Source organism: Podarcis liolepis (assembly GCF_965112155.1).
Source record: "Podarcis liolepis genome assembly, chromosome: 1".
In the NCBI taxonomy this organism is placed as follows: Eukaryota; Metazoa; Chordata; class Lepidosauria; order Squamata; family Lacertidae; genus Podarcis; species Podarcis liolepis.
The window spans coordinates 40,911,634-40,932,783 of record NC_139554.1 but is presented as its reverse complement, the minus strand read 5'-3'; the positions used below and the strand labels follow the sequence as shown (position 1 = coordinate 40,932,783).

General features: G+C 41.5%; 3 protein-coding genes across 16 annotated transcripts in view; 2 read left to right on the top strand and 1 right to left on the bottom strand.

The window, feature by feature from the left end:
- The window catches only part of LOC310710079 (uncharacterized protein), a gene marked incomplete at its 5' end in the record, with an annotated part of 51,432 nt that extends 39,295 nt beyond the window's left edge, over positions 1-12,137 (bottom strand). For 2 of the 14 annotated variants that reach the window (XM_083510544.1, XM_083510542.1), the window contains 2 exons: positions 10,536-10,642; positions 10,831-10,955. In XM_083510544.1, the coding sequence (XP_083366670.1) occupies positions 10,536-10,642; positions 10,831-10,925 (202 nt within the window). Of the gene's footprint in view, positions 1-3,044; positions 3,524-7,533; positions 7,660-10,535; positions 10,643-10,830; positions 11,275-12,033 lie in introns of those variants that run through there. The other 12 variants (XM_083510537.1, XR_014527784.1, XR_014527785.1 and 9 more) reach the window with 12 other exon arrangements.
- LOC310708985 (formin-1-like) overlaps positions 1-21,150 on the top strand; it is a 179,503-nt gene that overhangs the window by 41,378 nt on the left and 116,975 nt on the right. The window lies entirely within an intron of this gene.
- The window catches only part of LOC310708236 (formin-like), a 109,740-nt gene continuing 99,863 nt past the window's right edge, over positions 11,274-21,150 (top strand). Inside the window, exons 1-2 of the mRNA XM_083506306.1 lie at positions 11,274-13,267; positions 14,738-14,855. Of these exons, the coding sequence (XP_083362432.1) occupies positions 11,711-13,267; positions 14,738-14,855 (1,675 nt within the window). The 5' untranslated portion in view covers positions 11,274-11,710. The remainder of the gene's footprint in view (positions 13,268-14,737; positions 14,856-21,150) is intronic.

Sequence of the window (21,150 nt, the reverse complement as noted above, 5' to 3'; positions counted from 1 at the left end):
GCCCATCTCACTTAAGAGGCCGGGGGCCAGCGCTGTCCGCAGACACTTCCGGGTCACGTGGCCAGCGTGACAAGCTGCATCTGGCGAGCCAGTGCAGCACACAGAAACGCCGTTTACCTTCCCGCTAGTAAGCGGTCCCTATTTATCTACTTGCACCCGGGGGTGCTTTCGAACTGCTAGGTTGGCAGGCGCTGGGACCGAGCAGCAGGAGCGCACTCCCACCGCGGGGATTCGAACCGCCGACCTGACGATCGGCAAGTCCTAGGCGCTGTGGTTTTACCCACAGCGCCACCCGCGTCCCATAACAGTTATAGATGGTGCCTAATATAGTATGGTTATATGCTATGAGATAATGCTGTTGATTTTGATCACCTCTTTCCATGTGAAAAATATTTCACAAAATGGGTTGTGCTTATTCTGTTATTTAATCATTTCTCCCAGTCACATTCGTAGATGCTGTATTCTATCTTGCCACACCTCCCTTTCTGTTCCTATAAGATAATACTGTAGTTTTAATTGATTTACTTTCTTAGTATATTATGATATTATATGCATGGGATTGTTGCATCTTTTGAACTCTAGAGGGCGCTAGATCTTAGGGATTTTAAGAAATAAAGACAATCATTGATTTCTATTTTCATTTGTGCCTTGGCTACACTACTGAACTGCACTTTTGTTCACAAGGGGAACTGTCACAAGAATATATTTTATTTAAGAAGGGGACTGTAGCACTTATGTTTCCATGTGTAACACCCCCAGCATTAGCAGCTAAAAGTTTTCAGGTTTTCCTTACTTGGAATTTCTCATGAGAAAGTGTTTCTTTGTACTGCGATACTTCTCTCACAGGACCTATTTGCACAGGAGCCACATAGTCCTTCTGTATGAGCCACTCAGGCAACTGATAAGACCATGTGGTGATTGGGTTGTTCACCAGTTTCAAATAAACATCAAAATCATATCCAATATAAATTCAGCTTGGTGGTCACATGGTCTGCTAAGCCTGTGGCAGTGCAATTGAAAATCACCACAAACTGATTTTAAAAGGGGGAGAGAACCCTATAGATGTTATGCGCTCAAAGAGCCATGTGAATATGCCTTTAGTGAGAGTTCTGAAGAAATTTACACTGCCAAGAGTTCACGAAACTGAAGTTTATGTGAACATGGCCTAAGCAGGAATTTTGTCGAATTTGGAATCATTTTCACCTGACTAGTTTTTGCTCAGCAGCGTGTTCATCATTCAACACATATTTGATGTTTATCAGTCTTCCTCATAACAGTCTCTGGTTTTTGTTACATTCACTGTCAGTGAGTGTCCTACCCCTTCAACTGTATGATATATTTCTAAGACCAATTCCTAAAACTACTCCCAAAAGTCCAAGCCGGGACAAAGAGTGGCCATGGGAGATAATGGTTGGAACACAGTTGCATTCTCCATTGTACCAGAAGTCCTTGATACGCGACCATGTTACCTAATCAGGTTAACAATAATCTTTACTGGCTCTGTCTGATTAAATTGCGGTTGTTGTGCTTGAACAAGGATATTTATTTGTAAAGCGAGAAATGCAACTTTGCTGTAGACCTCTGATCCTCTTCTAATGGTTATTGGCATTCTGGAAAGCTTGTCAGTCTTCTGCTGTATGCATTCATGCAAGTGCACAAAATCCTTAAGTCAAGTTAGTTCTTAGATGTGGGAGACAAAACTCTTAAGCCAGGAGCCAATTTTGCACCAAAAGTGTACACACACAGACAGAGAATGTCAAAACAGCTCCTTAAATATTAAGATATTTTGTTCAGTTTTAGTGGTTTTAATGATTTTAATGTATTGCATTGGTTTAAAAATTGTGATATTTTATGTAACCAGTCCTGGGAACATTCAGTGAAAGGCCGGCTGTAAGTATTAATGATATTACATAAATATTATTTCTATCTGGTACCTTCTGTTTAGTGTGACTCCATCCTTTGGGACTTCGTATCTGCAAGTGTGCTTCTCATATATAGATCTGTGCATCCAAACATGTACCTCATTTTCCCTCAATCTTGTGCAGCTTTCATACTATGCTCTTGTTCTCCGTTTCTGTCTGTTCACCATATTTTCCCCATGGCAGCCCCACATCCATTCAGTCTATGCTAGTCTCTACTGCTGCAGTGGCCTGTGGCCCCCCTACTTCAAAACTGCAGTACACCTCCATATACGGAGCCAATTTCTTTTGTATTTTCTCATGGTTTTGTGGCATGGTATGTAAAATGATAACTGGAAGTTGCTCAGGTGCTAAATGCTGTTGCATTTAGCATCCATTCAAATGTGTTTATAGCCAGTTCCTGGTTTCTGTCTCTTTGTCACACTGTCCCCCTCCATGCTTTGAAAGAGACAGTGGGGGGCTGCACCCTGGCTCTGCTCCCAAAGTCACACTGCTATCCTGACCATCTGAGTAGGTCAGAGGAGCCTATTCAAATAAGCCTCAATGGGTGCGGAAAACCCTGTGTGTGATCAGGGACACTGGTGGGTGGGGCTGAGTCACCTGTTAAATGCTGAGGCAAGGCCAGTGGCACAGCTGCCCCATTCGACGCATGAATCATTTTTCACACATATTGTGCATGAACTGAGAGAATCTGTGGTGGGACAGGAACTTATGGTGGGGACCCTTAGATAGGAATGGGCTTGATGCTCAGTTTCTCCCATGAAGTTCTTAGGAGCAAAGTAATGCCGCTGTGGGTTAAGCCACGGGGCCTAGGACTTGCCGATCAGAAGGTCGGCGGTTCGAATCCCCGCGACGGGGTGAGCTCCCGTTGCTCGGTCCCTGCTCCTGCCAACCTAGCAGTTCGAAAGCACGTCAAAGTGCAAGTAGACAAATAGGTACCACTCCGGCGGGAAGGTAAACGGCGTTTCCGTGCACTGCTCTGGTTCACCAGAAGCGGTTTTAGTCATGCTGGCCACATGTCCTGGAAGCTGTACGCCGGCTCCCTCGGCCAGTGAAGTGAGATGAGCGCCGTAACTCCAGTCGGCCACGACTGGACCTAATGGTCAGGGGTCCCTTTACCTTTACCTTTAAATATGTTTCATGTGGCTGGAAAAGATCTAGCACAAGGAATCAGGATCATCACGGTCTGGTCCATGTTAAATATGACAAGTGTTCCCATGTACATCTCTTGGTTTTATTTTCCGTATATGAATGAGTTAAAGTAACATTCTTCTAATGGGGATATGCTTCACTGGGGGCAAAACTTTCCCTCCTGACCCTTGGTCACTTGGCCGTCCAAAGGGATAAAAGTCAACCCTGCGTACAAAGGATACAAAGATGCTCTGGGATGTCAAGAACCACGGTACTACTCAGGCTCTCTCTCCATTCCTGCTCCTGCTTACCTGTTGACAAGCATTTTTCTAGTTCTCTAATCCAGGTTTGATTGGGAGACCTGTTGAGTCGATCATCTGTAATCAGGGTGTGCCTACGAAATCTGTTTTTGGTATAGAGCATAGGAGTTTTTGCAAAGGAGCTATGAACTTTTGAGTCTGTTTCAGATGAAGCTGCGAGAAAATGGACACCCAAGACGGGCTACTGAAATCTTGTCAATCAAATGAAAGCCAAATTTATAGTACTCTTTCCGTTGTGGTACTGTAAAGCTCCAAGTGGCACACCGCAGTTCTCATAAGTGGGGATAATTTTCTTCTTCTTTAAAATCATTTAGGTATTCCAGCAGATGCTGCTTTGAAGAATGACTTTTCAGAACAGGCAGCTAATATACATGCCACAAATAAAGATGGCGATGCCTGGGTTTTAGGTTGCAGGTTGGGAGAATCTTATCCATCTACCTGTTTCAGTGAGTCAGAGAGAGCTGACAGAAATTCACTGCGCCTGGACCTAAATGTGAGTAGTTCTTATCAATGACTTTAGTAATTGCTATTGATTCAAACTGCTGTTTATGAAATAGTCCGCTAACGACATAGTTAATTAGCTCTTCTTTTTAATGTATAATTTATAAGACTTCTGTTCTACCCTGAATACGGGACTCACAGTAATCTCCTATCCAAGAGACTGCTCAGGCCCATGCCTGATTAGCGTCAGCAATGCTACAACCTCAGATGTTTACAGACCATTATTGGGTTCCAGGCAATAAAGCCTTTAATATTCTGATATTGTGAAGCCAGTTTCATACTATCATGCAGCAGTTTTCAGCCAAATGATCAGCAACTGCTGCAGCAGTGCTCGGAGTTGAACTAACGTGAGCAATGCTGACATCTGTTGGCAAAGCTACAGGAATGGATTAGAAATAAATCAGATTGCTGCATGCATGCCCTTAAGAAAACTTTCGTTTTGTGCATGTTTACTTGCTTGATAAAGTAACTTAGAATTTGTATGTTCAGTTTTGGCTATAATTTTACAGAGTGGCTTTTTATGTTAGCATTTTACGTATGAGTTAAATGGTGGGAATGACTAACTGGTGCTAAATTGGATATTCCTTTATTACTAGTTATTCCTAACGTTGTAAGCAGTTACGAGCTAAATTTTTTAAAAAACTGAAATGAGTTCATTAATTAGTTTGTTGTGTCTGATGTGAAACAACAGCAGATACCACAAACTATTTTAATGTTTGTTTTAATGACATTCCCCCCCCTTTCCCCCCTCATACACCTGTATTTGTACAGTCTTCACACTTGGGAGTCCTGTACTTTTAATGTGCACCCAATTAACACTACGAGTTGACATAAGTTAGGGAATTTTGCCAACATCTTATTTTAATAAGTAATATTTCTGAAACTCTCATTGTATATTTAAGAATCCTTCATACCATAATAACAAAATAGGCATTCTAACCCGACTCATAAGTTGACTTTCTCCATCACAATGCACAATAAAAAGATGAGCCTAAAGGGAAAGGAGTGATAGCTGGGCTTTGAATAATTGTACCTTGGTTTTCGAACAACTTAGTTCTTGAACCTTTTGGCTCCCGAACGCCGCAAACCTGGAAGTGAGTGTTCCAGTTTGCAAACTATTTTTGGAAGCCAAATGTCTAACATGGCTTCCGCGGCTTCTAATTGGCTGCAGGAGCTTTCCCAGCCAATCAGAAGCCGCGCTTTGGTTTCTGAATGTTTTGGAAGTCAAACAGACTTTGGGAACTGATTCTGTTCAACTTCCAAGGTACGACTGTACTATGATAGGGAAAGTGTATTCCAAATAGAAAAATAACAGACTGTCCAATATGTGCAACATTTTTCTACAGTGATAGCTACTTCAGATCAGCTATTTCACAGGCCGTTAGAAACACTGCATACATCAGTTTCTTTTAAAGACACAATGTCTGTGGAAAGATGCTGTGGATAAACCTCCAAACCCTGTAAGATTTTATCACCCTATTCTGAAAGTTAGCAGTTGTTGCTTTTTGATAAATCACTTGTACATCTACTTACATTATAGCACCACAGACTTAAGTGATAGGCCCTGCCTTTTCAACAGTTAGCAATGTTCCCCTACGTGGGGCTGCCCTTGAGACTGACCCAGAAACTCCAGCGGGTGCAGAATGCCGCGGCGAGACTCCTTACGGGGTCCTCGCTGTGAGATCACATTCACCCGGTGCTATACCAGCTGCACTGGCTCCCGGTGGGGTACAGGATCAGGTTTAAGGTGCTGGTTTTAACCTTCAAAGCCCTATACGGCCTAGGACCCTCGTACCTACGAGACCGCCTCTCCTGGTATGTCCCACAGAGGAACTTACGGTCTGCAAATAAAAACATCTTGAAGGTCCCAGGCCACAGAGAGGTTAGGCTGGCCTCAACTAGAGCCAGGGCTTTTTCGGCTGCGGCTCCAATCTGGTGGAACACTCTGTCACAAGAGACTAGGGCCCTGCGGGACTTGACATCTTTCCGCAGAGCCTGCAAGACAGAGCTGTTCTGCCAGGCCTTTGGTCGGGGTTCAGTCTGACTCCCTCTCCCCTTTCATAAGAACTTGCATGAAAGTGGCCTCCCAATTTTTCTCACAGGCCCATATAAGTTCAGCACAAACAGTTGGGCCTGGTGAGCATTTAAGGTACCCAACCCTAATCTGCGGGTTGCCATCCGATTGGATTTTATTCTGATCCTGATCTGATTTGAGGATGTATTTTAATTGATTGTCTGATTTTATGTTAATGTATTATACTTTGATGTTAGCCGCTCTGAGCCCGGCTTTGGCTGGGGAGGGCGGGATATAAATAAAATTTATTATTATTATTATTATTATTATTATTATTATTATGTTGTTGTTGTTGTTGTTGTTGTTGTTGTTGTTGTTGTTGTTGTTGTTGTTGTTGTTGTTGTAATTGAATCTGTTTGTCAATTTATTTGTTATTAACTCTATAAACAATAAACTGTGCCTAAAATATTTTGCCTACTTTTGCATTTTTAAATGTGTGCGCCTGCAGAGCCTGGAAAATAAAGAGATATTTACACGAAGTGTCACATCCACAAAACAGAGATCCAAAAATGAAGCAAAATTTATAAATAATTAGTGAGAGATGTAAAAAAAAAAAAGTAAAGTTCTGATTGATGGTACTTCTAGAGTTGCTTGTTGACAGTGTATCTTCAGGTCACTGCTTTAATACAGTCCTGTTGCTTATATTTCAAATTGCTTGCTTCTTTGGTGTTTGGGATTATTATAGCAAGCTTAAACCTCTTAATGGTTATAAGGCTGTACAGCCAAAGCTGTGATTCTGCACATATGAAAATAATAGTTGTTGTTGTTACAGTGGTACCTCGGGATGCAAACAGGATTCGTTCTGGAGCCCTGTTCGCATCCTGAACAGAACGTAAGACACGACTGGGCGGGTCGCGTTTCGCTGCTTCCACGCATGCGCGTGACGTCATTTTGACTGCGCATGCGCGAGTGGCGAAACCGGGAAGTAACGCACTCCGTTACTTCCGGGTCGCCGCGGAGCGCAACCCGAAAATACTTATCCTGAAGCATATTTATCCTGAGGTATGACTGTGTTTCAATTTATGTTTTCCTTCTAAACTGCTGTGTCACACCAATTTGCACATTAAACAATTTAAAACACTTAAAAAACACACACAAAAAACCAGACACACTTAAAACAATTTATTTATACCCTGCCCATCTGGCTGGGTTTCCCCAGCCACTCTGGGCAGCTTGCAGCATACTTAAGCCCATAAAAAGCTCATAGGTTATTGTCAGGCCATTTGGGGTTTTTTTTTAAACATTTATTTTATTTCAAATTCTGTTCTTCATACTGGGGAGAGTATGTAGGAAACACTCCGCTGTTTGGGGGTTGTCCTATTTTGCTTCCAAACAGAAAAATCAAACCACATGAGTTCACTATTATTAACTGAACATTAAACTACTTGGTCCTTCTGAATACAGGATGCATTTAGCTATAATTGAAGCATAGTTATATCCTAGCCTTTGATGTTTAGTTTCAAAGATTATGACACAGAAATGGGAGGGTTTGACCAAAGTGAGTCACAGTTCCTTCAGGAAATGTGGTGGCAAACTATATATTTGCAATGTCATTGTTGTCTACGTTGGAAAATCCTCCATTCCTTACCCAAGACAGTTGCAAAGCATCCATTGAGTTGGTATTCCATATGCACTCCATATTTCCATTTTCAGCTAAAGGAATTTCAGAAAGTAGATTATGAATTTAAATATTGACTGTATGGAGAGCTGTGACCTGTTTAGTGAACAAAAATTAAGACTTACTACCTTCTTCCTGGCTATTCCATTTAAGACAGAGTAGTGCTCTAAATATAAAAGCACATTATACAATTACACTATAATTATCTACCTTTTGATGGTATGCCGCCTGCCAACATGAGCTGACCATGCCTCAGATGAATAAAGTCACCAGAGTCATTGCAATTGCAAAGCAGTCACTACAGTGTAAATAGCGTAAGAAATTGTTATGCACGTACAGAGAACATAATGGCAGGAGGGGAAAATAATAATGAGGATTTCCACTCCAGGAGAACATTCACCTTGGAAAGCAGAGGTTCAGCTAATTTTTATTATTTTATTATTTATTAAGTTTATATACGGTCCTTCATCCAAAGATCTCAGGGCGGTTCACAACATAAAGATACAGTATAAAAGCACAAAATAATCAGTTAAACAAAAACAAAACAATAACCCCCTTCTCTCACACCCATTTAAAAGGCCATAGAATATTAGTCCAAGGCCTGGTTGTATTCTTATTTATTAAATAAGCTTCTGGGCCATTTCACACATTCCTTTAGGACCAAGTTGAGATGTTTTTCTACTGCAAACGGTTGATTTTCTCATGCCATGAAGCACAGGGCTGTGGAAATCTTTTCAATCTGAGGGTCACATTTTTTTTGGCACAGCTTGTCAACCAAACCAAGGCTTGTGGTTAAGCTCTGGCCTTGCTAATCATGAGCTGTAGTAGCCAAGGATTGCTGTAAAAACAGAGATGGGAGTTCCTTTCCAGATGTGTTCACGTTTGTGTGGACCCAGTAAGCTATAGTTTGGCTTGCCATGATATGCAAATGAAGTCATATCTGGCTTTATTAAGCTGAGAGATGATTGCCAGAACACAGGCAAACTGCCCTAATATTCCTGAAAATATTTATCCACTGATCAAAGTTGACACGGAACTGTGTAATCCAAGCTGCTTTTGTTCTTCTATGGTTTCTTAAAACTCAATGACTATCTGCAACTCAGGGCTTTAAGTATACACTGGTACCTCGGGTTACATACGCTTGAGGTTACAGACTCTGCTAACCCAGAAATAGTACCTCGGGTTAAGAACTTTGCTTCAGGATGAGAACAGAAATGTGTGGCGGCAGCGGGAGGCCCCATTAGCTAAAGTGGTCTTCAGGTTAAGAACAGTTTCAGGTTAAGAATGGACCTCCGGAACGAATTAAGTACTTAACCCGAGGTACCACTGTAGTCCTCTTAGCCAACTGTTTTTAGAAGGCTGTCATTGGAAGAGTTACAGGGTGGATTTCATTAGGGATCTCCCTGTGTCCCCCTTCAACAACTTGAGAATTGCATCAGTCATCTGGAAAGCTAGCAGCTGAGGCCTGGAGAGTGTAAATTAAATAAAAAGGTCTTTCAGGCCTGTTTAGATTGAAAGCGCCATGCTGAAATGAGCAAGTCTGGAGTTTTCCTGTTATAAATGGGTATGCTTTTAATAACCTGAATGATACCTGAACAGACCAGGGCTACTAAGTATAACTGGCTGGCAAAGCTGCAGGTCAAAGAGGAGGAAGCACTTCACTTAGTGTGACCAACTGATGAAATTTATTGCCAAAACCATGTTTGTTTCAGTTATCCGTTTCCGAAGATTTATATACTATTCTTCCATTGTGTGCTCAGTACTCAGGGAAGTTTAATAACAATTGTAAAACGAAGAAATCCCTCCCAGTTACCCAGCCCAAGAAAAAACAATAAAATGGTTAGAAAATGAACAACATACAAACTGAAAGCTTCAGCCTGTCAAATTCAATACCTACATGAGAAAAAACAGTGTTGGCAGTGTTGGAATATTAATATTAATATTCTGTTCCCAGAGTGGCTGGGGAAACAGATGGGCGGGGAATGAATTATTATTATTATTATTATTATTATTATTATTATTATTATTATTATTATTATTATTTATTAAGACAAGAGGTTGAGAGCTCCATAACTTAGGTGTAACCTCAGACAAGGGTCTGTTATGAATCCCAACTCATCTTACTCTATATTTAAGGGCAGTATACTTCTGATTACCAATCAAGGAGGAAAAACATGGGGCTACTGTCTCCATTCTCGCCTGCTTCTAAGCTCTCTCTGCTTGTGTAAGGAGCAATAAAGTTTTTATTTGCACATCAGAGCGGAGGGGGAAGAGGGAAATCTTCCGTTCCACAAACATGAACTCTGTCCCATTCTCAGGACAACTAGGATCTGAGCTAGGATGCTAGATTAGATAGATTTCTGGTGTGAGCTTTCTTTAGTATAATTATTATTTATTAAATTTGTATAGCACCCTTTATCAGAAGACCACAGGGCGGTTCACAACATAAAAATACAAAATAAGAACACAACAAACCACTAACCACCCCCATCTGGTGTGATTAGTACTGTATGTTCTGAAAACCTTTGCAGTGCAATCCTATACACTCCTACTCAGAAGTAAATCCCACGAAGTTCCACTTTGCAGGAAAGTGGGCAGAAGGTTGCAGCCTTCCAGTTTTAAACGCTAGAAATCATCTAATAAGGCCAGTGCTTTTTTCTCTCTCAAAAAAATAATAATGTCTAGGGGTACTCTCATTTTCCTACCCATATTGAAATACTGCCCCTCAATGAGGCCAAACTTAGATGATTAACAAAATTTTTAGGGATATGTGTACGCCTGAGTATCCACAGGGGAAAAAATAAAACATTGAATAAGGCTATTTGCCAGAAAAGGAATTGAGGTGGGGGGCGGGGAGAGGCGTTGTAAGCAACTTACCTCTAAGTTAGCTACTCCTTGACTCGCTGGTTCTAAGTCTTTTTATACACAGAGTTTTCTACTTGGAGTTTTCTAGTTTCGTCACCGGCTCTTACCTGTTTTTGCTGCCGCGGAGTAACCCAGCTCCCCCTCTGGGACTTCTACCCGTGCGCTTTTCTTTTTCCCCTCTCCTAGACTGAGGAAATAAGATAGGTGCAGAGATCTAAGATGCAAAGAAACCCGGGAATTAAGAAAAAAATGAATTAAGAGAAATCGCTTTGGAAGATAAGACAGTGGACGTGCATGTTTCCACCCCTCTCTTCTTTTGCAGAGTTAATGGCCGAGTTCTGGGCAGTGGCTGTTTACCTTGTTTTTAATCCGTGGGTGTGGTTACCTTGTCTGATAACTTACCTGTTTATGGTCCGCAGAAAGAGCTGTGCAGAGTTTAAGACGCAGCAACACGAAACCAGCCTCGTTGGTTGGTGCTCCTTGGCTGGAATCTGCATTCCAGACAGAAACCTGAAGCAAAAGCGGAAGAGTGGTGCTTTCTTTCTTTTTATTATGATTATTCAGCTTCAAGGGCACCAACGTTAACTGGGACTTCTCAGCAACTAGGAATCTCCAGAAGTTAAAAGAAGGCTCGTTTGTGTGTGTCTGAAGATTTGGAAACATTTCTTTCTGCTTGGGATTTTCCAGCTTTCTGATCTTGCCTTCCTTCGACGACTTTGCTCAAAGCAGCTTTTGACCACCGTGGGGTGCCTTTCAAGAAACTTTTGAGGAGTTTTTCTGCTGACGATTTTCCCCTTGATTCTCGGGCCGGCATGAGGAAGTAGCAAACTGCAAGTACCAGCTGTTCTGTTGAGAGAGAGAGAATGAGAGAAAGAGATCTGTCTTGTTAACTGCTATTTCTATTCAGTAAAAAGGCTGAGTGTAGCAGAAAAGAACAGTGAGCCTTAGTGCAACAGGCGGTGGAGTTTGTAGCAGATTTGCGTTGACAAAAAATAGGCCCATTGTGTAAATAATAAGTTGTGACGCTGCTGGGAAGTTTTTATGGTATGCAACACGATGCAAAATCTTCCCGTTTCGCCTCTGTTCAAGTTGTAAAGTTTGGCTGGAATGTGCATTTCAGACCATTGTTAGAAAGAGCAGCGTGTGGTCTGGTGAAAAACTGCCTCTCTCTGTGGTGTTTTAATGTAATAGACTGAATGAAAGATGTTCCCTGAGAGTAATCATATAGAAACGAACTGATATCTTCTGGGAATATAATAAGTACTATTGTGATTTGCCCAACATGGAAGCAAATCAGACTTCAGACCATAATGAGCTTTCCAGTCTAGAGGGGGCAACCGAACCTGAACCAGGCCCAACTCTCTACACAAAATTTTCTATGAAAGCCCTTTTTGGATTTACGGCTAAACTGCAACCAGGCACTTCAAAAGAACAAGCTGTTCTTAAAGGATTTCGAAACGTCAATGATATCAGTAGCCATGCTGACAACCAGGAAGGGAGGAGCAGAATCAATGGAGATGATTATCTGGATGGAGATCATCAACTTTCAGAAATACCACAGGCTGAAAGCCCAAACAATGCTTATGAAATTTCAGAATCCAGTACTTGCGACATGTTTGCCCTTGAGGCTGATGCCACTGCCCCAGTTGACTCAGGAGTGGGTGCCTGGGTGCCAACTGACTTTGATGCTGATGCTGCCCTGGGTAACTTTGAGGTTGATATTAGCAACCATGTTGATTATGAAGTCTACGGCAGCACACCTGTTGACTTTGCAGACACTACCATTGTCCCAGATGACTATGAGCCTGACAGTTACGGCCCAGATGACTTGGAACTGCAGGAGCAGAATGATCCCTCTCTTTCGCATTCAGATTCTCTACACTCTCTTTTGTCTGAATTTGGCAAACAAAATGACAAGGATGCCATTCTTATTCAGGGTACTTTGGTTCATGCAACAAGTGACACAGAGTCGGACAATGAGCCTACAGATCTTAACAGTGATGAAAATATAGCAAACAGATCTGTTTTAAATAGTACTGTGTCTTTGGAGGATAATGACCAAAATAAAGAAGAGCCAGAAACAGAAGGATATAGAGAAATAGATGGTATTATAAATGGAGGTGAAACAGAGCAGATTCTACCAAGTTCTCAGCTTCATTCAACAGAAATGGATGATACACTACATGAGAACGATACAGGCCTGTCTCTCACTGGAGAAGATACTCAGGGGTTTGTAGATGAGCAAGGACCTCTTGCAAGCAATTCCAGCACGGCATCCATCCAAAAACCATCTTTGAATGAGAAGACCTTTCAGCTTCCTGCTTTTTTCAGTGGGTTACGTGTACGGAAGAAAGGATTCTCTTCAGATCAGGAGGAAACTGTTACTGAAATCAAACAGAAAGACAGCGACTTGGCTATGCTTAAATTAAAACAGCCAGTTAAAAAGTCCAGTATTGCACCTGATCAGTTAACTAAGAGGAGACCAGCAGAGCCCAAAGCGGCCCCTACCTTTCTAGAACAACTCTCTCATCTCTTAGGGCCTAAAAATGAAGAAAAAGATTCTGGTGAGGTGTCCGGTGATTCTGGCAGCAGCGAGAATGGCCAAGAAAGCAAATCTTCAGTGAGAAAAGCATCCTCCACCTCTGAAGAGGCAAAACCAAGCCCCGCTGAATCTGCATTGGATGCATTTAAAGCTTTATTTACACGCCCTCCCAAAAAAGAGACAACTGCTGATACTTCAGAGCTAGAAGCGATAAAACGCAAAATGAGACATGAAAAAGAATCACTGAAGGCAGTATTTGAAAGGTCTAAAGGTGATGGAGCAACTGACACAAAACCAGTAGGTTGATTAATACTCTTGTATGCTAGGGCTAACGCAAAATACTAATTGGGTAAATAAATAGGTGTGATCAAAAATACGTATGGCAAATGCTTATTTTGGATAGAAAAGACCCAAGCGTAGCATTACCATTCTGAGACTGGGATGCCTGTTTCGACAGCACCCAGCGTCACAATACTAAGCTGCATTGGTGAATTCTGTGCATTAAGAATGGTATTGTTGAAATGTGGGTTATTATTTATAAATTGCATAGTCCCTTTACCATGCAAAATATGATACACAATATGGGTTGTCTAACCTCATAACAACACACTGAAATTGTCAGAAAATTTCCCATTTCAGAAATGTACTGAAGTTGAGAGATGATTAGCAGAGCAATCAACACACCCTTTTTGGGTGGCAGGCAGAAATGAGTGTAGAAGTGTCTCTCTGCTAGCCCTGCTGGCCTCCATTTGCTTCCTGCCGCCTGCAGAGTCTCGTCACTCTGCTGACACAGAGCCCCCTTCTACCCACTGAATGTACCGTCACTTGGAAACCCACAGAGCTGGATTTTATATGGGTGGGGAGTGCTGAGATCCTCTGGAATCCATTGGATTCTGAGCCATCCATGCAGCATCAGACCCAGTTTGGGCCCAATCACTGCACCAGCTATATAGTCACTATGCACAGCAGGGCTACAGGTGCAGCAGTGGTCCCAGCATTCCATAAATCCCTGCCAAGATAAGGAGTGCTGGTTTGGATTTCTCCCTAATTTGCCAGAAGGTATTGAATCTGTGGCTGATCTGACATTTGGGTTGTGGTCCTTGAGTTCCAAGCCAGCAGTCTGCCAGCCACACATGACATCAAAACAGCATTCCAATCCTGCCTTCCTCCCCCCCCCCCCCAAGAAAGCTCAGGGCTGTGTACATTTTATCCTCGCAAAAATCCTGTGAAGTAGGTTAGGTTAAGGTAGTTGCTGGCCCAAGGTCACCTACTGAGTTTATTGGCAGCATGGATATTTGAACCTAAACCTCACCAGCCTTAACTGGTCACTCTAACCACTGAAACTGGTGTCACAGTGAATTAAGAGCATACACTTTAATACTGGTGGGTCGTTTCAAGTGTGCCGCGGGGAGTGCCCATGGCTTTCCCCCAACAATAAAGGTAATGGAAAAACCCATGCCTTTATTGACCTCTGTTGCACATCAGAGCATTCAGTCATTATGACGTATCGTATGTGAACAAACAAACAGAAATTGTAGGTGGTCATAAAAAAATCCAGAATGTAGTATATTGAACTAGCTAAAATGTCACAAAATTGTGAGCAAGCTCTCACATTTCCCCAGTACTTATTTCTGACTGGATATTAAGCAAAAAGAAAGGTGGAAAGGCTGTTGGGTTTGTTTGTTTGTTAACATTTATAAACAAGCAGTTTTCAATGCCATGTGCCTTCATATGTTAATATTTCTTAAAATATTTTTGTTTTATTAGACTGATGCAGTACTTTCCGATCAGGATGACAAGACTCCCGGTAGACTGCAGACTGTCTGGCCACCACCCAAAGCAAAGGATGAAGAAGAGAAAGTAGGATTAAAATATACAGAAGCAGGTAATATACCATGGTAAAATGTCTATTTAAAAAACACCACCACCACCTGAACCTGTTATCCAGTTTTTAGCACTGGCTCTTTCACAATAGTTATATTATACTCAAAAGAAAAAGTTGATTGCTTTGTGTTTGGTGCTGTAATTAGTTTTCAAAGGCTGACAGGTAGGAATTTTGTTACAGGTAGCTTTTCAACAGGTGTATGCATAGCCTGGTCCATCCAGACTGTCACAAACCCGTCTATACTAGTATAGAAGCTTCCCAGCCAACATGAGTGTGGTAAAATAAATACTATACTCACAACGTAATAATACCTGTTTTCTTTACACATGTCATGGCTGGCATTCAATACTAGCTCCATTCAGTTTAGACCAATTGAAGTTAATTATCATGACTAAGTCAGGTTAATTAATTTAATGGGTCTGGTCTGAATAGGACTTACCGGTAGTTGAATACAACCCATTACCTCAGTGCAGGGGGAAATATCCTTCTTTGATGTTTCTTCAGTATTGATAACAGAAGTCAATAATAAGAGTAGAGTTGTAAGACCCCTGAGGGTCATCTAGTTCAACCCCCTGCAGTGCCGAGATCCCAACTAAAGCACCCATGGATTAATTAGGAAAAGGAATGTTCAGTGTAACTGACTGTGTCCTTGAGATTTTAAAAAGCATTTTATGGCAATAGGTAGGCAAGCTACACAGCAAAAAGTACCCCAAGCTAATTTAACAATTCTGCATTCATGAGCAAGCTCCCTTTATAACATTTTGAAGTAGTCCCATCATTGCCTTGCTAGAGAGTTTGTACAAATTATCCCATGTAGACATAGCTATTCATCCCTGAAACTCTTCAACGGAACTGCCATTTTGGTCTTTTTTAGATTCTGCTTTGGTTAGGGTTTACAGTAATTGATTCTAATTTTGTTTTTCACGCTGCTACTTTATATACCGTACATACACATATATCCATTGCCAAAAAACATGTTTATACAACTTGCCAGGCATCTAAATTGGCAAACCAACTGGGGTATTTCAACAGAGGTAAAAAAAAATATTAGGGAAAATAGATTTAATAAATAAATAGCTTGAAATAATCCACTGTGTCCGACCATATATATCCAAAGGCATGTTAAACAGGAACAAAAACATATTTGCTCTCTGCTCATATAAAGTGTAATTATGGCAATCTCTGTGCCAAACCTTCATATTAGCAGCTTACTTCTTAATAGTATGCATTTGTATTATGCTAAATACAAGTTGGTGTCGGAATGATCCTTTGCAAAGGCTTTTAAATGTGGGATGTTAGGATCATGTTAAAGCGAATCGCTACTTCAATTTTGACGCCGTATAGATTCCTCAATAGTGTTTGAGAGACAGAGGGGGAGTTAAAATGTAGAAGGAATAATATTAATTATTCTGTTCTCTGTTTATAGGCTATTTACGTTTCCTCATAAGTGCCCTATGGCATTATCAGGCCTTTGGCAAATTAACAATCTGTGGACTTTTAAACTTGGGGCGGGGTATTGTTTTGTTTGTTATTATGTTATGTATTTTTCTGTTTTTACACTGGCCCTCAGATGAAGAATGGTATAATGATGATGATGATGATGATGCTAGGAATGAAGCAGTACATAGGGACCTACCTGGTGCATGTTTTTCTTCTACAGTTTCTCTCATCACAATATGGTTCCATCTTTTGTGATGACCACCATAGGAGAGGGGTCATGGTAATAGGAGGGCAAGGCCCAGTTTCTACCATTCCTCGGCTGATGGTGGCAGAAGTAGTGAGAGACCACTGTGAGTGAAATTATCCTTGCTAAATGGTTCGCCAGAAGCGGCTTAGTCGTGCTGACCACATGACCCGGAAGTCTGCGGACAAACGCCGGCTCCCTTGGCGACTGAACCTAATGGTCAGGGGTCCCTTTACCTTTAAATAGTAGCCTGAAAGGGTTGCCTTTACAGCTGTGCTGCTGCCTACCTGCTGTGTTTGTTGCTTGTGGGTGGGATGGAAGTACAGACTTAAAAAAACCCCACATTTTTAATTATGGCATTTTATTTCTTTTCTTAATATTCTTTCCCTTAACTTTCCTATTTAAAAATAATATATGTACCTATTGTTGTGAGAAAAGTGGAACACTGTAGATCCTGTGTACAATGCTGCCAGCTGTTGGAGTGCAGTGATTTGAGTGGAAATTATCAGCGTACCAAATGTATTGTAATTTGCTCAGAGCTTGGATTCTGAAGTAATGTCATTACTCATTCAGTGACTGAAAGAGATGGGAATTTAGCAGTGACTAAGACGTAACAGGACAGAAGTACCATATTCAGATGAGTAAGGTGGAGCATGTATAAACTTTACTTTCATGCTCTTCATACAAGAGGCTTTTTGATACCTTCTCACTGCTGTATAATTACCCCTGAAGCTGATCCAGAAGATCCATAAACATAGAATTCTTCTCATTCCCATTAGAATCAGTGATGCTATCACAATGGTTGTGCTCAAATCTGCAATGATTTCTTGTTTAGTTGTTCATTGGGTTATAGATGCCAAAAGTTGCCAAACAGGTCTTTCCTCTTGCTAAGAGAATGTGAGATGTGCTTCCTTTCACTGACTGTATTCAAAATAATGTTTAATGACAGCCTTTTCTCTTCCTGTGCAATATATTTCCCTTGGCCATAAATAATGCTTACTGACTATACCTATTTTTGGGTGGGATTCAATCACATGCAGTACTGACAAATTCAGGTTGTGCAATTAAAATTGATTTGAACCCCTTGCACAACATGCCTGCTTCTCCCCGAAACTAGACTTTTTTGCAGTAAGGAAAGTAATGGGAAAATGCACTGTAAAGCTTGATGCAACACTGTCTAACTTCCTTGCAAACAAACCACAACGTATGTTCAATAAACATGTCACCTGGAAGTGACTGATAATACTCATTTCTAACACTTTCCTAACCTACACAAGCAGCTATGGCCAGACAATAATGTAGATATAATTATGTGGCTTCTGTGTCTAGAGCAGGGGTCAGCAAACTTTTTCAGCAGGGGGGCGGTTACTGTCCCTCAGACCTTGTGGGGGGCTGGACTATATTTTGAAAAAAAATAATGAACGAATTCCTATGCCCCACAAATAACCCAGAGATGCATTTTAAATAAAAGCACACATTCTACTCATGTCAAAATACGCTGATTCCCGGACCGTCCGCGGGTCAGATATAGAAGGCAATTGGTCCGCATCCAGCCCCTGGGCCTTAGTTTGCCTTCCCATGGTCTAGAGGCTAGCTTAAGGGAGGCCCAGCCTGTGTGTCAGGCTTTGGCCTAGCATTAGGGGTCCGTTTCAGGCATAGATGTATGAAGATCAGAAGGACGGTAGATGATGTCACAGACAGGATGGAGGTTAGGCACTGGTTCAGAGGGCTCAGATGAAAGTGTGACATCAAAGTCAGGCAGAAGGTTCCATGACAGCATAGAGGGTTGAAGGGGTCAGAAGTATGGCAAGCAGAAGTCTCAATCTGAGGCAGCAAGGTTGTAGGCAGAGTCCTCCCATTCGAGGTGGGTTACATTCAGTTAACATTTCTTTGAGAGTTTGTCCCCAGGAATTCATCCTGAGTTTCTTCCCAAAGGCACTTTTTAGAGTAAGAGTTTTCTATCAGGGGCCATTGACCCACAGAAACAAATAAAGAATAATAATAATAATTTCAGGGTTTTTTGTTTTGTTTTTTAGACAGTGTTCAGTAGGTTTTGTGTGCTTTTTCTCCACTGTGATGACTGAATCTGCTTTTCCTTAGTGAGCCATTGAGCTCTTGTCTGGCACATACAGAGCTCCTTTGTTCTCTTTCCCTCACCACATCTCGGGTTGTAAACAGGATTGTGCTGTTTTCCTAAGCTGCTCTAGCCCCCAGTTCCTAATGTATTTGATATTGTTTATAAATCCTTTGAATGGAAGGGTCGTGCTTCCCAGAGGTGGGCATTTTGGTGTTGTTGGCATAGAACTCGTGTTGTTTCCATTATCTTGATTTTGGTTGCCATGGCCTGGTGGCATTGACAAGCTTGGGAGGGGACAGCAAGCAGGGAGTGGTCCCTCAAAATATGCGATGGGTGCTCACTTCAGCACTCTGGCTCCTGCCTTTCCCCTGGTGGGAGGAAGCAGTGCTCCCCAAATCTGCTCTGGAGCGTCTGCAGCAGGAAAGAGCAGAATGGGAAGTCCTGAGAATGCAGGAAGAAATCCATTATGCAAGCCAGATGCCATAATTACATATCATCCTAAACATCGATCAGAGGTGTTGGCTAAACTAAGTTCGTGTTCTCTCATCAGAAAGTTTACTAAATGATCAAATTGAGCCCCAAAAATGTGTAGTAGGAGGCATCATAGACTTGCAAACTGACAGTGAAATCTAAGGGTGTTAAAATTTGTGTACCATTGTTTCACTTATGTTATCTGGTAGTGTGAAAATAATGAATGTTTTATTTCACTGTTATGTTTATGATACTACAGTATGATCAAGTAGTTTTGAGTCAACAATAAATGATGATGGTATTGTCATGTTCCAAGTCTACTGAAAGGCTTTCATATCTATTTTTGGGGGGAGGGTCTTTTGGGGCGGGTTTTGCTACAAAAGCAGTGGTTCTAATTTGCAAAAAACGTTTTCATTTAAAAAGCTTATATTAAAAATGAGAAAAGTAGCAATTTCCATTGACTGGATGATAATGTTGGAAATAATCTTACTGAGATACAATTCATGACACATTTGTTCTTTTATATAGCATTTTCCTCATTAATTGTGTATATTGACAAGTCCCTGCTTCTTCATTGCCTTTTTAAGTTACTTCATCCTGCAGCAAAGTCATGCTGTTTCTATGGCACCTCAATTTCCATGGCAACAGTCTCTGACGCTATAAACACTATTTTTATGCCAGTGTGAGAAAGAAAAGCAAGGTTGTGAATGAGAAACCTCTTATTAGACCAAAAGGGCCTTAAATAAAATATTGAGAATAGAACTGTATATAACAGAAAAAATATATTTCAGCTGTGTTTTGAATTGGCCCCTCATAACTCACAATGTGATTTATGGAGGAGGAAAAACCCTCTTCAAGTGTAAAGCTGGGGGACCCCTCCCCCCTTCCTATATAAACCATATATCATAAAGACACCACAGTCTCTGCTGTGCCTTATTTCCCAAAAGTAAACACAGACCCTGGGTAAGCACCTGAAACTGTGAAGATTGGGAGACGACGTGTAATAATATTAAAAACATCCCACCCACTTCTAAAAGGCCACAGATATTTAAAGGTGAAAGGCCTGGTTATAGAGGAAAGCTTTTGCGTCGTGCCTAAAGATATGTATAATGATGGTACCAGATGAACCTCCCTGGACAGAACTGTCCACCAACAGGCAGCCACTGCATAAAAAGGCCTGTCCTCATGTTGCCATCCCTGGATCTCATGGAGGGGCCACATGAAGAAGGGCCTCAGATGATGACTGAAGGGTCTGGGTCAGTTCATATGGGGTCTGCAATTCTGAGCTGTTTAAGGCTTTATATATCAAAAATAGTACTTTGAATTGGGCCCAGAAACTACAGTGGTACCTCGGGTTACAAACACTTCGGGTTACAGACTAACCTGGAAGTAGTACCTGGGGTTAAGAACTTTACCTCAGGATGAGAACAGAAATCGCGTGGTGGCGGCATGGCGATGGCGGGAGGCCCCATTAGCTAAAGTGGTACCTCAGGTTAAGAACAGTTTCAGGTTAAGAACGGACCTCCGTAACAAATTAAGTTCGTAACCAGAGGTAGCACTGTAATTGGCAACTAGTGCAGTCAGGCCAGAATCGGTGTTATATGTCCAAAAGTAATATGAGGCTTCATCCTTGGGAATCGAGCAAACCCACCCCCAAACAGCAGCATAGAACACTTTCTAGGTCAAGCTAGGAAATATAGGTATCAATAACCAGATTGTAATATAGACAAGGAATCCAGTACACTTTACAGGCAAACTTACGACACACTGGCAGCACTTTCTAAAGTGAGGAATGAAGAGGATAAGTAGCCCCTGTGCAGTTCTCCAGTTCCAGTTGCCCCCTTTCTGAAGCACTGTTTCAAATTTTAAAAGAGCCATCGGAATACTGTTTTATTACTTAGTGTGCGGTGTAGCTTTGTTAAAGTAAGGCACTAATTCAAGAGAAGTAGTCAAAGGATTTGTCAAAGGGATTAGTCAAAGGGAAAGTTTCTTGATAAAGTTCCTCAGATTTGCTATTTTTATTAGTAATCTAGGGGAGGTGGTAGGAATTTGCTTATGGTATT